Raw genomic sequence first — 12646 nt, forward strand, 5'->3', positions numbered from 1 at the left:
TTTATTTCTACCTCGTCGACTAAATCGGCCATTGACAGGAGTCCACCGTGTTCAGTTCGCGACGTAAAAGGGAAAACCGTGCAATTTTTGAGTGGATCATTATATTCTTCTTTTAAAACATCTTTCTAACCATTATGCATTTTATAACAAACGGTTTCAAAATTTTTTTTACAGACCAACTCGTCCGATCCAAGGCAACGTGTTCCTTTATGGACGTCATATACATTTTATTTTATACTTTCTGACATAACTCTTTGTTGGCAGGGGCCGTCCAGGTTAAGGCAGGGAAAGCTGTCATCAAAGCGATGCGCCATCCAGACTTGATGCAGACTCAACGCATGATGACATGGACATTTAGCCGTAACAGTAGCTGCCAATCCGGGCACGGCCTTGTTGTTCAGTTGATGACACGAAAGTAATTTTTAGCAGATTAATAAGATTAAGTTTTTAATTCAACTTTAAACCACAAATGGTTTATTCTCACACTTTGTGCAGAAACACAGTCGCTAATAATTTATACATTCCATTCTTGGCTGGAGAAAACAATTAATACAAATACAATTTCAAATAAAAATATACAATATTTACAAAACATAAAAATTACAACCTTAATTAAAAGATTGCTGAAGACGACACAATCTAACTTTAATACTTGAAATGTGTTTGATCTATTTGTGTGTCGTGTGTGTGTGTGTGGGGGGGGGGGCACACACTGATAATTGAATCCTGATAGTACGTCCATCAATGTCAAATGAGAAGTAATTAAAAACAATTACCAAATTACGGAACATACACTTGTGAAATTTAGCACATTAGATCCCTTAGCGTTGATAATGGTTAACCGCAGTTTTTGATTGATTTTAAAGGAGTTTACAGTTTATACCTTTTACTTTGGTAGTTACTCCAAAAATGAATGTCCATAAATCTGACTTCGTTAGGCTGTTCAAAATGTACATTTTTTGAAAGATTCCCTTCAAATGAATTCAATTCAATTCACTTTATTATCCACGATGGGAAATGTGGTTTTAGTGAGAAAGAGGGATTACAAAAACATTGTAATCCAAGATGATGTATTAAAGACAGTGGCAGTATTGGTAATTGTCAAAGACCAGTCACCTAACTTGGTGTATCTCAACATATGCATAAAATAACAAACCTGTTAAAATTTGAGTTAACTTGGTCGTCGAAATTGCGAGATAATAATGAAAGAAAAAAACACCCTTGTTGCACGACGTTGTGTGCTTTCAGATGATTGATTTCGAGACCTCAAATTCTAAATCTGAGGTCTCGAAATCAAAGTCGTGGAAAATTACTTCTTCTCGAAAATTACGTTCCTTAAGAGGGAGCCGTTTCTCACAATGTTTTATACTATCAACTTCTCCCCATTACTCGTAACTAAGTCATTTTTTATGCTCATAATTATGTTAAGTAATTACCAATAGTGTCCACTGCCTTTAAAAACCGGATTATTCTTCCTGCATGGACATTACCGCTCAAGCTTTGCGACAATCCTACCACCTTTTGAAATGAAATTTTAACATGTTACTTTTATTGCATAATGTCTACATTCATATAGAATTAAAACAATCGAACGGTTCCAAACCCCAAAGGTATACTTTTCCTTTAAATCTGAGATCGGTTTTGCCCCATCTTACATTGCAAATCTTATTGTAACCAAACCCCCTAAGCACACTCTTCGTTCCCCTGATAGGAACATTATTGTCAGAATTTAACCTCATGGAGTCTTGTGAGTTTAATAAGACCTTTCCTCTTCAGTTGTTGTGAGTCAAATGGAAGTTTATTGTGACTTATGAATTATGGCGATCGTGCCCTTGCACCATGTGCACCTAAACTTTGCAACAAATCTCTCGTCAATAAAAAGCTGCAGTTCTCTTTACTTATTCAAGGTTGAAGACCCATTCGTGTAACTCCACAAATAATTAGCATGTGCTACCAATAGGCGATATATTTGGTCGTTATAAAAAGTAGCAAAATATGCTCAAATTAAAGGGCCAACTTAAAGCCAGTGGACACTATTGGTAATTGTCAAAGACCAGTCTTCTCATTTGCTGTATATCAACATATGCATAAAATAACAAACCTGTGAAAATTTGAACTCGATTGATCGTCGGAGTTGCGAGATAATTATGAAAGAAAAAACACAACTGTCACACGAGGTTGTGTGCTTTCAGATGCTTGATTTCGAGACATCAAATTCAAAAACTTGAGGTCTCAAAATCAAATTCGTGGAAAAATACTTCTTTTTCAAAAACTCTGTTACTTCAGAGGGAGCCGTGTTTCACAGTGTTTTATACTATCAACCTCTCCCCATTACCAAGTAAGGTTTTACGCTAATAATTATTTTGAGTAATTACTAATAGTGTTCACTGCCTTTAACCTACATGCCAGGCATGAATAGACATTTCAGGCTATTTAATCACAATTTTTATAACTTTTTCCCAATGATCAAGCAATCAGAAATCAGACTAAAATAGAAAGAATATCATCAAGTTGATTTGTTACTGAATTCATTACTGAATTATTTGTATCTTCATAATTTCATGCAGGAAAAATAATCCACAATTGGATTACACAATCTGAGAGACGTAACTGCCAGTAACGGTTCTCCGATTAAAATTTGGGGAATATATACTTATATATTTTCCCATTTAAACACATTACTTCAAAGTGAAGTGATTCTCAAAATGCATTATACTAACGCAAGCTGCTTGACTTCTAACCAAGCATGTTTCTTTGGCCATTAGTTTCAAGATTTAATTACCCAATGTTTACTTTCCCTTTAATGCTATCATAATTGTAATACAAACACAAAATCGTACTGCACAGAAGGAAACAAGTAATATGCTCTGACTAAAACAATCATGGGACTTGCTGAAACCTGCAAACTATGTTTTGATTTGAAGACATATTTGTCGGGTAATATTCTGTGACTTGAAATACATTTGATGAGCAATATTCTCAGTCAAAGATGCGATGTCAGATTTTTGGCCCCAGACATTAAAAAAAATTTTTTTAGTGAATGGTATTTCAAAGAGTATCACCGGCTCTAACGAAAAAAAGTTTAACTTTTACTTTTAATGGTCAGGAACCATGACAAAAATTGTAAACGTTTCTTATAAAACACATAAGAATTGGTCAAGTGATATACATGTATTGTCGGGATCCTGACAAAAACTAATTTTGAGCACTTTACTTAACTCCTACTAATAATTGGCGGACTTTTTTGAGCAATGGCTCAAATGAAAGCTTGTAACTTTCTCGACCCGCATCAAAATACCTATTGAATTTTAAATCCAAATTTTTGGGTCAAATCGGCAAAAATTCTGACATAGCATCTTTAATAGATTTCTACAAAGACCTTTGCAATGAGAACAGAGCTGCAAACCACACAATATCAAGCACAGGATACAACCTTGACTGGATTTTAAATAATAAATAAAAAATCTCAGTAAGATTTGAACCCAAGCCGTGAAAGTACAGGGAAGTACGGCCATGTCATCTTGGAAAAGCCATGAAACCATGCCTGGAGTCCTCAGCATTCTTCTCATCGAGTGTCCATTGGTGACTTTACCTGGAGGAGATTCGAACCTAGGCCACATTGAATGGAGTGCGGGTGAAATGGGAAGCACTAATGTGCTAATTTGACCAACTATATAAACCACCTAGCCTTGAGTCTAAATATTGTTTCAGGAGTCACCATTGAGTTCATTGGGGAGATTCGAACCTAAGCCATAGAGATGGTGGGTTATGAGAAGCACCGTTGTGCCAACTGAACCAACTATGAATCGCCCTGACTTGAGACAAAGTATTCTTCTGGCGTCACCATTGTGAGTCCACTGGTGAGATTCGAATCTAGGCCATAGGTACGGGCGGAAATGAGAAGGAATACTGTGCCAACTTGACCAAATATAAACCACCGAGCCTTGAGTCTTAATATTTTTTTCAGGAGTCACCACTGTGAGTCCATTGGGGAGATTCGAACCTAAGCCATAGAAATGGTGGTAATTGAGAAGCACCATTGTGCCAACTTGACCAACTATGAACCACCCAGCCTCAAGTCTAAATAATCTTTCTGAAGTGACCATTGTGAGTCCCACTGGTAAGATTCAAACCATAGGCCATAGAGATAGTGGTAAATGGGAAGCAGTAATGTGCCAACTTGACCAACTATGAACCGCCCTGTCTTGAGACAAAGTATTCTCCAGGTGTCACCATTGTGTACCCACTGGTGAGATACGAACCTAGATTATATATACAGTGGGAAATGGAAAGAAATACTGTCCCAACTTGACCAAATATAAACCACCGTACCCACTGTGAGTGCATTGGTGAGATTCAAACCTCAGCCATAGAGATGGTGGTAAATGAAAAGCACCAACGGGCTAATACAACCATCTCTCAACTTCCCTGCCTTGAGTCTTAACATTCTTCTGGAGTCACAAATGTGAATTCACATGTGAGATTCGAACCTAGGCCACATAGATTGTGGGAAATGGGGAAGCACCAATGTGCCAATCTGATCAACTATGAACCACCTTGTCTGGAGTCCAACACCCTTGTCCTGAAGCGCTGAGCAGAGCTCGGTCGACCAAGAGGGGGTCTCGCAGAGGATGGTGGGGATGGAATCAACTGCCGAGGGGGAGGCGAGGCTGGAGCCTTGGAGCTCCGAGGTAAAGTGCTTTTGGAAGATTGGTGATTCACACTGGATGTACTAATTCTAGACTTCGCAACTGATTTGTTTGAGGCACCCTGTTGGCAAACAAAATAAGTAAAAACTCTAGCAATGCACACAAAAGGAATGGGGGACTTTGATGAGATCAAAAGGCATGACTGAAAATACGTGTACCATGCTTGCATTCTATACTAAGTGTCTTAACCCAGGAAGGGGTCTGATTTTGTAGTGTACTGTTTGACAAAGAAATTATATGGAGACAGGCCCCTAACAGGTGTGAGTTGTCAGATGAAAAAGATGTTTTGTCTTTAAAGTTCTTCTTTAATGGAGCTTTCCTGATACTGCAATCCGAAAATGAACATGGCCTATCTTTGGAATGTTGTCTACTGAAATTAAATACAAATCAAGAAGGTTATTGATGAGTGGCAAAAAAGTTCTTTAGCAAAGTCAATGCATGCAAGATACAAACAATAATTCATAGTACTATGATAAAAACTACACTGTTGGTACTTACTGTTTTGATGGTTGAAGTCCTCTGGGTGGATTTGTCGTCGCCCCCACTGCTAGGGCGCTTCCCGTTCTTCATCGCGGTGCTACCTTCTGAGGGTCTGACTCTCCCTCCAGGATGGGGAACCTTAAATGGACCCTGTCGGACCTTGCTGCTCGCTGAGGGTGGTGGGGATGGCCGTATATTTGTTGGGCTTCGTCCTGAAGGCAATAAAGGGCTTGGAAGTTTCCTGTTGGAGACACAGGGTGATGCAGGCAAAACAAATTAAAGACAGCAAAGTGTTCCAAGTAATTGCCCGTGCTGTTAAGACAGGGTATATTCTTTGTGCTACTGTCAAAGACCAGCATTCTTACTTGGTGAATCCCAACAAACCTGTAAAAATTTGAGTTCAATTGGTCATCAAAGTTGTCATTCATAATTCACTGTCTGCTGTTCTTGTTAGCCAAGTGTGACATATTTGTACACTTTCGTCCAATCCAGTCTTTCCATACAGTTGTAAATAAAACATTCTGTTTACTGTACATGTACCTCAAAGGGAAGAATTTTATTGTATGTGTTATTGGCCAGCTTTTATGGAACGCCTCTTTTTGGCATGTGTATGGTCGAGCGGATAAGAGCCCTAGGCTCAAGCTCTGACATTTCTGTTCAGTAGTGTGGCTTTGAGTCTCGGTCGTGACACTTTTGTCCTTAACAAGACAATTAAACATTAATGCTGTGTCTTTCGGATTGGACGTAAAGCACTTTGTAAACCATGACATAGTATTTTGCAAAGGATTAGGTCTCATACTTCAACCTCAACAATACCTTACAGGAAAGTACTGCACGTTGAAGCGTCTTGAGCATCACTGAGTGATAGACATGAACACTATTATAAGAAACAAATATTAATATTTTTTAAGTGTTATAATAGGTCTCTCAGTTACTTACTTTGTGGGGGACGATAGTACTGAAGACTTAGGCTTGATGGAATTTATTATGTTAATTGTGCCAAACGACGACACTTCTTCAAGTTGCTTCTCCAAGGCTTGCTTCTCAGCACGTAATTCTTTGGAGATAAAAAAAGGAGAGATCAAAAAATCAACAGCTCAACAGGTCAAGAAGTCCTTATTAATTTGCAGTTTCATACTTTGTCAACTCAGATTTTAGTAAAATTTGCATTGCATGGATTTTAAATATTTATTGTGCATATTTTTGATTGGGACATTTTAGACCCGGGCTCATAAGTAGACTTTATTGGTCATAAGTTCTCTTCAAATCAATTTATCGGAAACATGCCTTTTCTCATAGAAGTTAAACTTGCATCGGGGATAATGAATATTAATTGATTTTACTTTTACACTGTGTGTAAGCACTGTGAACGCAGTACTCTCCCGAATTCTGTGAAAATCCCACCCGAGTATGTATGTGAATGTTTTTGTTCAACTACCTAACCCTTGGCAAAACCACCACAATTTTGGACCTATACACAACTTTCTATTAAGTCAGATGTATAATATGTCACAGGCTTTAAAAAAAAAAGACAAAACAAAATCAGTGTTTTGTGGCCAGATCAATTTCCTGCCCTCAAGTTCAGGGAATTTTCTTAATCGTCACCTTGAAGAGATGGTTCTTGTGGGTGGATGGCCATTCTAGACTGCCCTCTATAGTCTGATTCATCCTCAAGACAAGTTTGCAAGAAACTGATGTCACGTAGGAGTTGGCTGACCTCTTCCTCAAGGGCACTCCTAAAGTAAAAAAAAGGGAAACTAATCTCTTTGAAAAAAAAAAAGTCATAGACAGAATCAAAGGCACTCCACAGATTTTACTTTGCTTGACTCGTCCCAATCCTGTGATTTTAAATATCATAAACGCAAAGAATTTTTCTGTGGACATTTGTATTAATTTATTTATTTACCATGAAAATAAACTTGCTAAATAGCATTGAACACATAATATAAAACATTGTTTTAACCCACAAATTATAATTCTAAAAAAAAGCTTCATGCCAGGCATCTCAAATCATCACAAGGATATTTTTCGTCCATGATTTAGTTGCCACTTTGATGACCGATTGAGCTCAAATTTTCACAGGCATGTTTACAATAATGTTGGGATACACCAAGTAAAACTGGTCTTTGACAATTACTAAAGGTATACCCTGCCTTCAGATCCCAGGTCAAAATTCCAGTTGAACCTAGTTAACTGGGGTCAACTGGTTCAACTGGATAGTGATCAAACTCGTCCATTTTCCATATTAACCAACTGGTTTGGACTAGGTTTAACTGTGTTCAACTAGGTTGAAATTATAAACCAGTTGGTCTCTGTCCATTTTCCATATTAAACCAACTGGTTTTAACTGTGTTTAACTAGTTTATCAACTGGTTTCAACTAGTTCCAGTTAAACAGTTAAACCCAGTTTAACTAGGTTCAACTGGAATTTCGACCTGGGATTACTTTTCTGTTTATCAAAAACTTTGTTTAAAAGAGGTTCATGCAAAATGTATTGTTTTGTTAACATTGTCTTAGCGTCGCAAAGATTGATTTGGCACGTTACAAATTCCTAGGTTATTAGTTTTATGTACCTCAGTTCTTGTACAACTTCATCAATTTTCAACACATTAAGTTGATCCTTCACTGAATCCACTCTGTCACTCATTGTTGATGTCGCTGATAACCTGTTGAAAGATATTAGAATAAAGAAGCAGCTTTTAAGTCTGCATTTAAAGGGAAGGTATCGGTTTGGTAATCACTCTTGAAAATAATGGCAACAACAATATTTTGTCACAAGCCTACATGTACGGCAGCTTTCGGTAGTTTAAGCAACGAACAGTGACTTCTATAAAGTTTATACTGAGCCGTGTAGTGTGTGTCCTGTACGACTTTCAGGCCATTGAGTTTAAACTTACTCATCCCCGTCACTAGAGGGCGTCATTCTCATTGGTGTATCCCGTCCATCCCTTGAACTCATGGCTGTAGAGGGCCTTCTCAAACTGCCCGCAGAGCTACAGTCTTTAATGACAAAAGAAAACAACGATGGTCTTAAATCACTGCATGACAACATAGACTTGCACCACCAAAACTGTTACTACATGTAGCTGACAGTGTACCTTTTTTATATATTTTGTTAGTGAGCATGATCCTTTCCAAATGGACTTAAAGGCAGATAACACTATTGGTAATTACTCAAAATAATTATCAGCCTAAAACCTCACTTGGTACGAGTAATGGGGAGAGGTTGATAGTATAAAACATTGTGAGAAACTGCTCCCTCTGAAGTGCCGTAGTTTTCGAGAAAGAAGTAATTTTCCACGAATTTTATTTCGAGATCTCAAGTTAAGAACTTGAGGTCTCGAAATCAAGCATCTGAAGAAAACACAACTTCGTGTGACAAGGGTGTTTTTTCTTTCATGGTTATCTCGCAACTCCGATGACCAATTGAGCTCAAATGTTCACAGGTTTGTTATTTTATGCATATGTTGAGATATACACCAAGTGAGAAGACTGGTCTTTGAAAATTACCAATAGTTTCCAATGTCTTTAACCAAGGGACTTGTCAAGCCATCTGTGAGCCATCTGTCCAATACATGATTGGATTGGCTATAGAGACTTATTAATTACAATCAATTACTATTGATCCTGTTGGAATTCTTACAGAGGTGGTCACTGATGTAGATTCCTATAGTCAAAGAATCAATCATGGGTTATTTAAAATTGTCCATGCTACATGTGCTGTATTTGGGATGGCCTAAATGGACTCTGAATTTTTGTGATTATTAATTTGTTTTACATGAGTACCATTTGGTCTATAGACAATATTCTGATGGCATCATAAGCAAGGTTAGGAGAATCTACCAACTGACGAGTCAATATTTCCTAGCATTGGCCAGGATATTGTGTCTCCCTAAAAGTACAGGATTGGATGATGCAAATCAGGACAGTGTGTAAGGGAAGTTGTGACCTGTTGTGATAATACTTATGAAGGACTTGTACAAGTCTACACTCATGTTTGTTTAGGTCAAGATATATATGGTATTCGACAACTACCAATGTTGTCCACATGCATTAAAATGTTTGGCGCTAAAAAACTTCCGGTTTGAAGCCTACATCAGCTTTCAAAAGTATTACAGCATAAATTCAGAACGTTTTACCATGGTTTTACTACGAAGTAATGTGGTTATGTATGTTGTAATAGTTACAAGGTTGGGGACTTGTTGTTATAAGTTGAACACAATGGTTTATTGAGTAACTGGTTGTGTGACATCCACCGGGCTTACTAGCATTATATGGATAAACATGAGTGTAGACTTGTACAAGTCCTTCGTAAGTATTATCACAACAGTGACCCAGTGTACCTACCTCTAGGACTATCATCGAGAGCATACTCTAGAATATCATTACTGCTTTGCCTGGACAGACTCAGTCCGGAATCTCTGTTGTAAATACACACACAAAAAATTGTTGACATAAAGCTACAGATATCTCCCCCAAAAAATACAAACTACAAAAATGTTTGATTAACGATGCCTTCTCACAAAGCAAGTTTTCAAGTGTTGCCCTATTGGAAAGAAACGGTGTAATTTTGTCGCCTCAGTGCTAAAAGTTCTTGCATTTTTATATTCCTAATTATCAAAAGTTTATTTCCAAAAAAATGATTCAAAATCGACAAATACAAGTTTCTGTTTGACAAACAAGTACGAGCTGGTTTCAGGTTGTAAACCATGTAAACCTCATCTGTCGAGTTTTGATAGAAACCAAGTTGCCCTGAGCCAGTGGCTAAGCACAACAAAACTACATGTACGCTTACCAGAATAAGGTTACCAACCAAACTTCTATGATTTTTTTCTGCTTAATAGACGACTGTTAAACAATATTTTCTGCTTTAAAGCTCCTTATGAAATCGGGCCCTGGTCTTCCAACATCTGCTACTTTTTCTTTACAATCCATGTCTTCAATATACATGAAGAGCTAACCTTCCACTCTCCTTTGCTCGTTCCTTAAGACTCTCAACAAGAATTCTGATCTGGCCTTTAAGACTCTTCCTGAGGAGTGGCGGTTCAGGGAGTACCGGGACGGATGGTGCTAGCGACTCTGTCTCTTGTCTATACTCACTCCAGATGTCAAGCAACGCTTCAACCTGAAACATAAAGACTCAGGTTTTGTTTTTTCACTTACAATAAATAAAGCCATGACATTTGGCCTTGGTCTATGCTTCAAACGTTCTTTGTCAAGGAAAAACCCTGTCTTGACACTATTATTGCTTAGTCCTGCGGATAAGACATAAATACCCTATGTAGATACGGCACATTGCAGATTTTTTTCCTGCACGGAAATAACCACCCAAGATTTGCGGCAATAACTAAAACAAATTCCACCATTTCAAATGAAATCTTCACAGGTTATTTTGAAGGTATTATTCTACATCAAACAAACAGTGGGTTAAGTAGGATTTGAAACTTTGCATGGTGGAAGTAAGATATAGAAAAGTTTGCGGTAACACCATGTAATAACAATCTCTAAATGAGTTGGGGTGGTTCTGAAAAGAACCGTTGGATTAACTCGACGTTTCTATCAGTATGCTCTGATCGTCTTCTGGAGAATGCTGGACTAAACAGTGGGTTACTATACAATCACTTTGGTGTTCACCTTTTGGTGTTCCCGACATAGTTGCATAGCTTGAATAAAAGTCTGTTTAGCAATTCAACTGCAATACTCTGGAGGAGGATTCTGCGCAAAAGATGTTCGATGAATTATTTTAAGTCTCCTAGAACTATTTCTACATTTTACCTCATTACGAAGTTCAAGACTCTGTTCTACCATGGAGTTTCCAAGAATGTCTCGGATTTCTTGCTGCTCTCCTGGAGCAACGTTCTCCTCTACCAGCCTCCAGAGGGCTTCAGGTGGTGTGTAAGCCTCCATGACGAATGGTGGTGTCATTGCCATGGCATCTAGGTCAAAGTGCATGTAGTGCCATAGCGTACGGTGATTGTCATCAGTGGAGCATCAAGCAGACTCTCTGTGCATTGCACTTGTTTATTATTGTCCAAACTGAAATAATGTGAAAAAGAGATCAATGCTGAGATGTAGCTTAAAAAGGGCCATTCCAGCATCATTTTTCCTAGGTACAGTACTGCATCTCCTTGGAACTCCTTGCCTGGTGCATGTTTCCCTCCATCCTACAATACAATTTAGAGTAGACTGAAAGAGGAATATCAATTCCTACTTTCAGCTCCACTGGATTATTTTCATCATAATATTCTTCTTTTCAAGCCCCTTTTTGTTTGGGGGTAAACTTGCATCAAACAACTAAAAGGAAAAACAAAGAAAGTAGTAAAACTTGCTAATATTTTATTTACTCCTATGCGATGCGGCAGAAAAACAACAGTGAGTACCGAGCAGAAAATGGCATTTTTTTTATTTATTTCACTCAACAAAAAGGAAATACAAGCATTATGAATGTATATTTAGTATGTTGGGAAAGTTTTGGTAGTGTAGTACAAAAGAAACTTCAGTTATTGGTGGTACTCGGTCATGAAACTTTCACCTATCAACGCTGATTTTAAAAACGTAAAGCATTAATAAGGAGGCCCAAAATATTATTAGACCCCTATAAAGGCTCACACAGGGGAGCCTTATACTAGTTTCTATTAGTAGGATGGGGGGATCACTTATCACAACTGATTTTTCACTTAGCTTTTTAAGGTTTAGTTTAAAATAAAAGAAGTTTTTAAAATATTTGTTTGTCTTTTAAACTGTTGGCGTTGCTAGAAAACACGAATGAAAAAAATATCGTCAATTTTTTCTAAAGATTATCCCAACAAGAAACTTTCCTTTTTGCATTTAAAATTATAATCACAGAACCCAGAGTCGCTGAAAAATGCCTTGTTGCTTGCTATACTGTGTAGTGTGTACTTACAGTTAATAACTGTACCGTAACCTAGTCCCCTACTCCCTATTTTTGTAGTCCAGCCAGCGCTGCTAAAAATGCCTATCTATAAATTACATATCATTTTTTATAACGAACTAGCCTACATAAACGGGTACTTCTAGAACTACGATGTTCGTTCCGCTATCGTCTGAACGTGGACACGATTGCGGAACGAAACTCATAGGCGTACTCTTAGGCTAGAAGTAATAAACGGGCGTACATTCACATGTATAAATCAATACGGTCGAAACGTCAGTCTACAAAATATGAGATTCAGAATATTTAATTAATAACTTCAAGTTCAATTCAAGATTAAAGCCTAAACTGTAAACAATGTGCAGAACCAAACTGACCTTGAGTAGATTTGCTTGTACAGCTCTTAATACATACTAATCACACTCGACTAATAATTATTACTGGCAGCTTAGATTGGAAGTCAATACTTACCTGAAAATTTGACAGTAAAAACGAGACCGAAATTACCTCAAAATTTGTGTACATTGACGACGAGTTGAATGATTAGCTAGTTCACCGGTACATG

The 12646-nt window shown here is 37.7% G+C and overlaps 1 protein-coding gene across 1 annotated transcript; it reads right to left on the bottom strand.

Annotated features, from left to right (window-relative positions):
• Positions 1 to 4446: 4446 nt before the first annotated feature.
• LOC117297542 (coiled-coil domain-containing protein 24-like) lies at positions 4447 to 12621 on the bottom strand. The gene is made up of 10 exons (XM_033780637.1): positions 12553 to 12621; positions 10965 to 11225; positions 10151 to 10314; positions 9537 to 9610; positions 8087 to 8189; positions 7763 to 7855; positions 6795 to 6925; positions 6129 to 6246; positions 5208 to 5430; positions 4447 to 4770 (listed from the first exon to the last, which is right to left on the bottom strand). Exons 2-10 carry the CDS (start codon positions 11139 to 11141, stop codon positions 4546 to 4548), a joined length of 1308 nt encoding a protein of 435 aa, XP_033636528.1. The 5' UTR covers positions 11142 to 11225; positions 12553 to 12621; the 3' UTR covers positions 4447 to 4545.
• Positions 12622 to 12646: the final 25 nt, after the last annotated feature.

This window comes from Asterias rubens, chromosome 12, assembly GCF_902459465.1.
Source record: "Asterias rubens chromosome 12, eAstRub1.3, whole genome shotgun sequence".
NCBI classification, from domain to species: domain Eukaryota; kingdom Metazoa; phylum Echinodermata; class Asteroidea; order Forcipulatida; family Asteriidae; genus Asterias; species Asterias rubens.

Bases quoted from the DNA above. Each gene is read 5' to 3' on its own strand.
- LOC117297542 (XM_033780637.1), bottom strand. From the start codon at position 11,141: ATGCACTTTGACCTAGATGCCATGGCAATGACACCACCATTCGTCATG. The intron at 8,190-9,536 runs GTAGGTACACTG...TTGTCATTAAAG, and splicing joins TCTCGATGATAGTCCTAGAG to ACTGTAGCTCTGCGGGCAGT. The intron at 6,247-6,794 runs GTGACGATTAAG...TTATCTCCAAAG, and splicing joins ACAAGAACCATCTCTTCAAG to AATTACGTGCTGAGAAGCAA.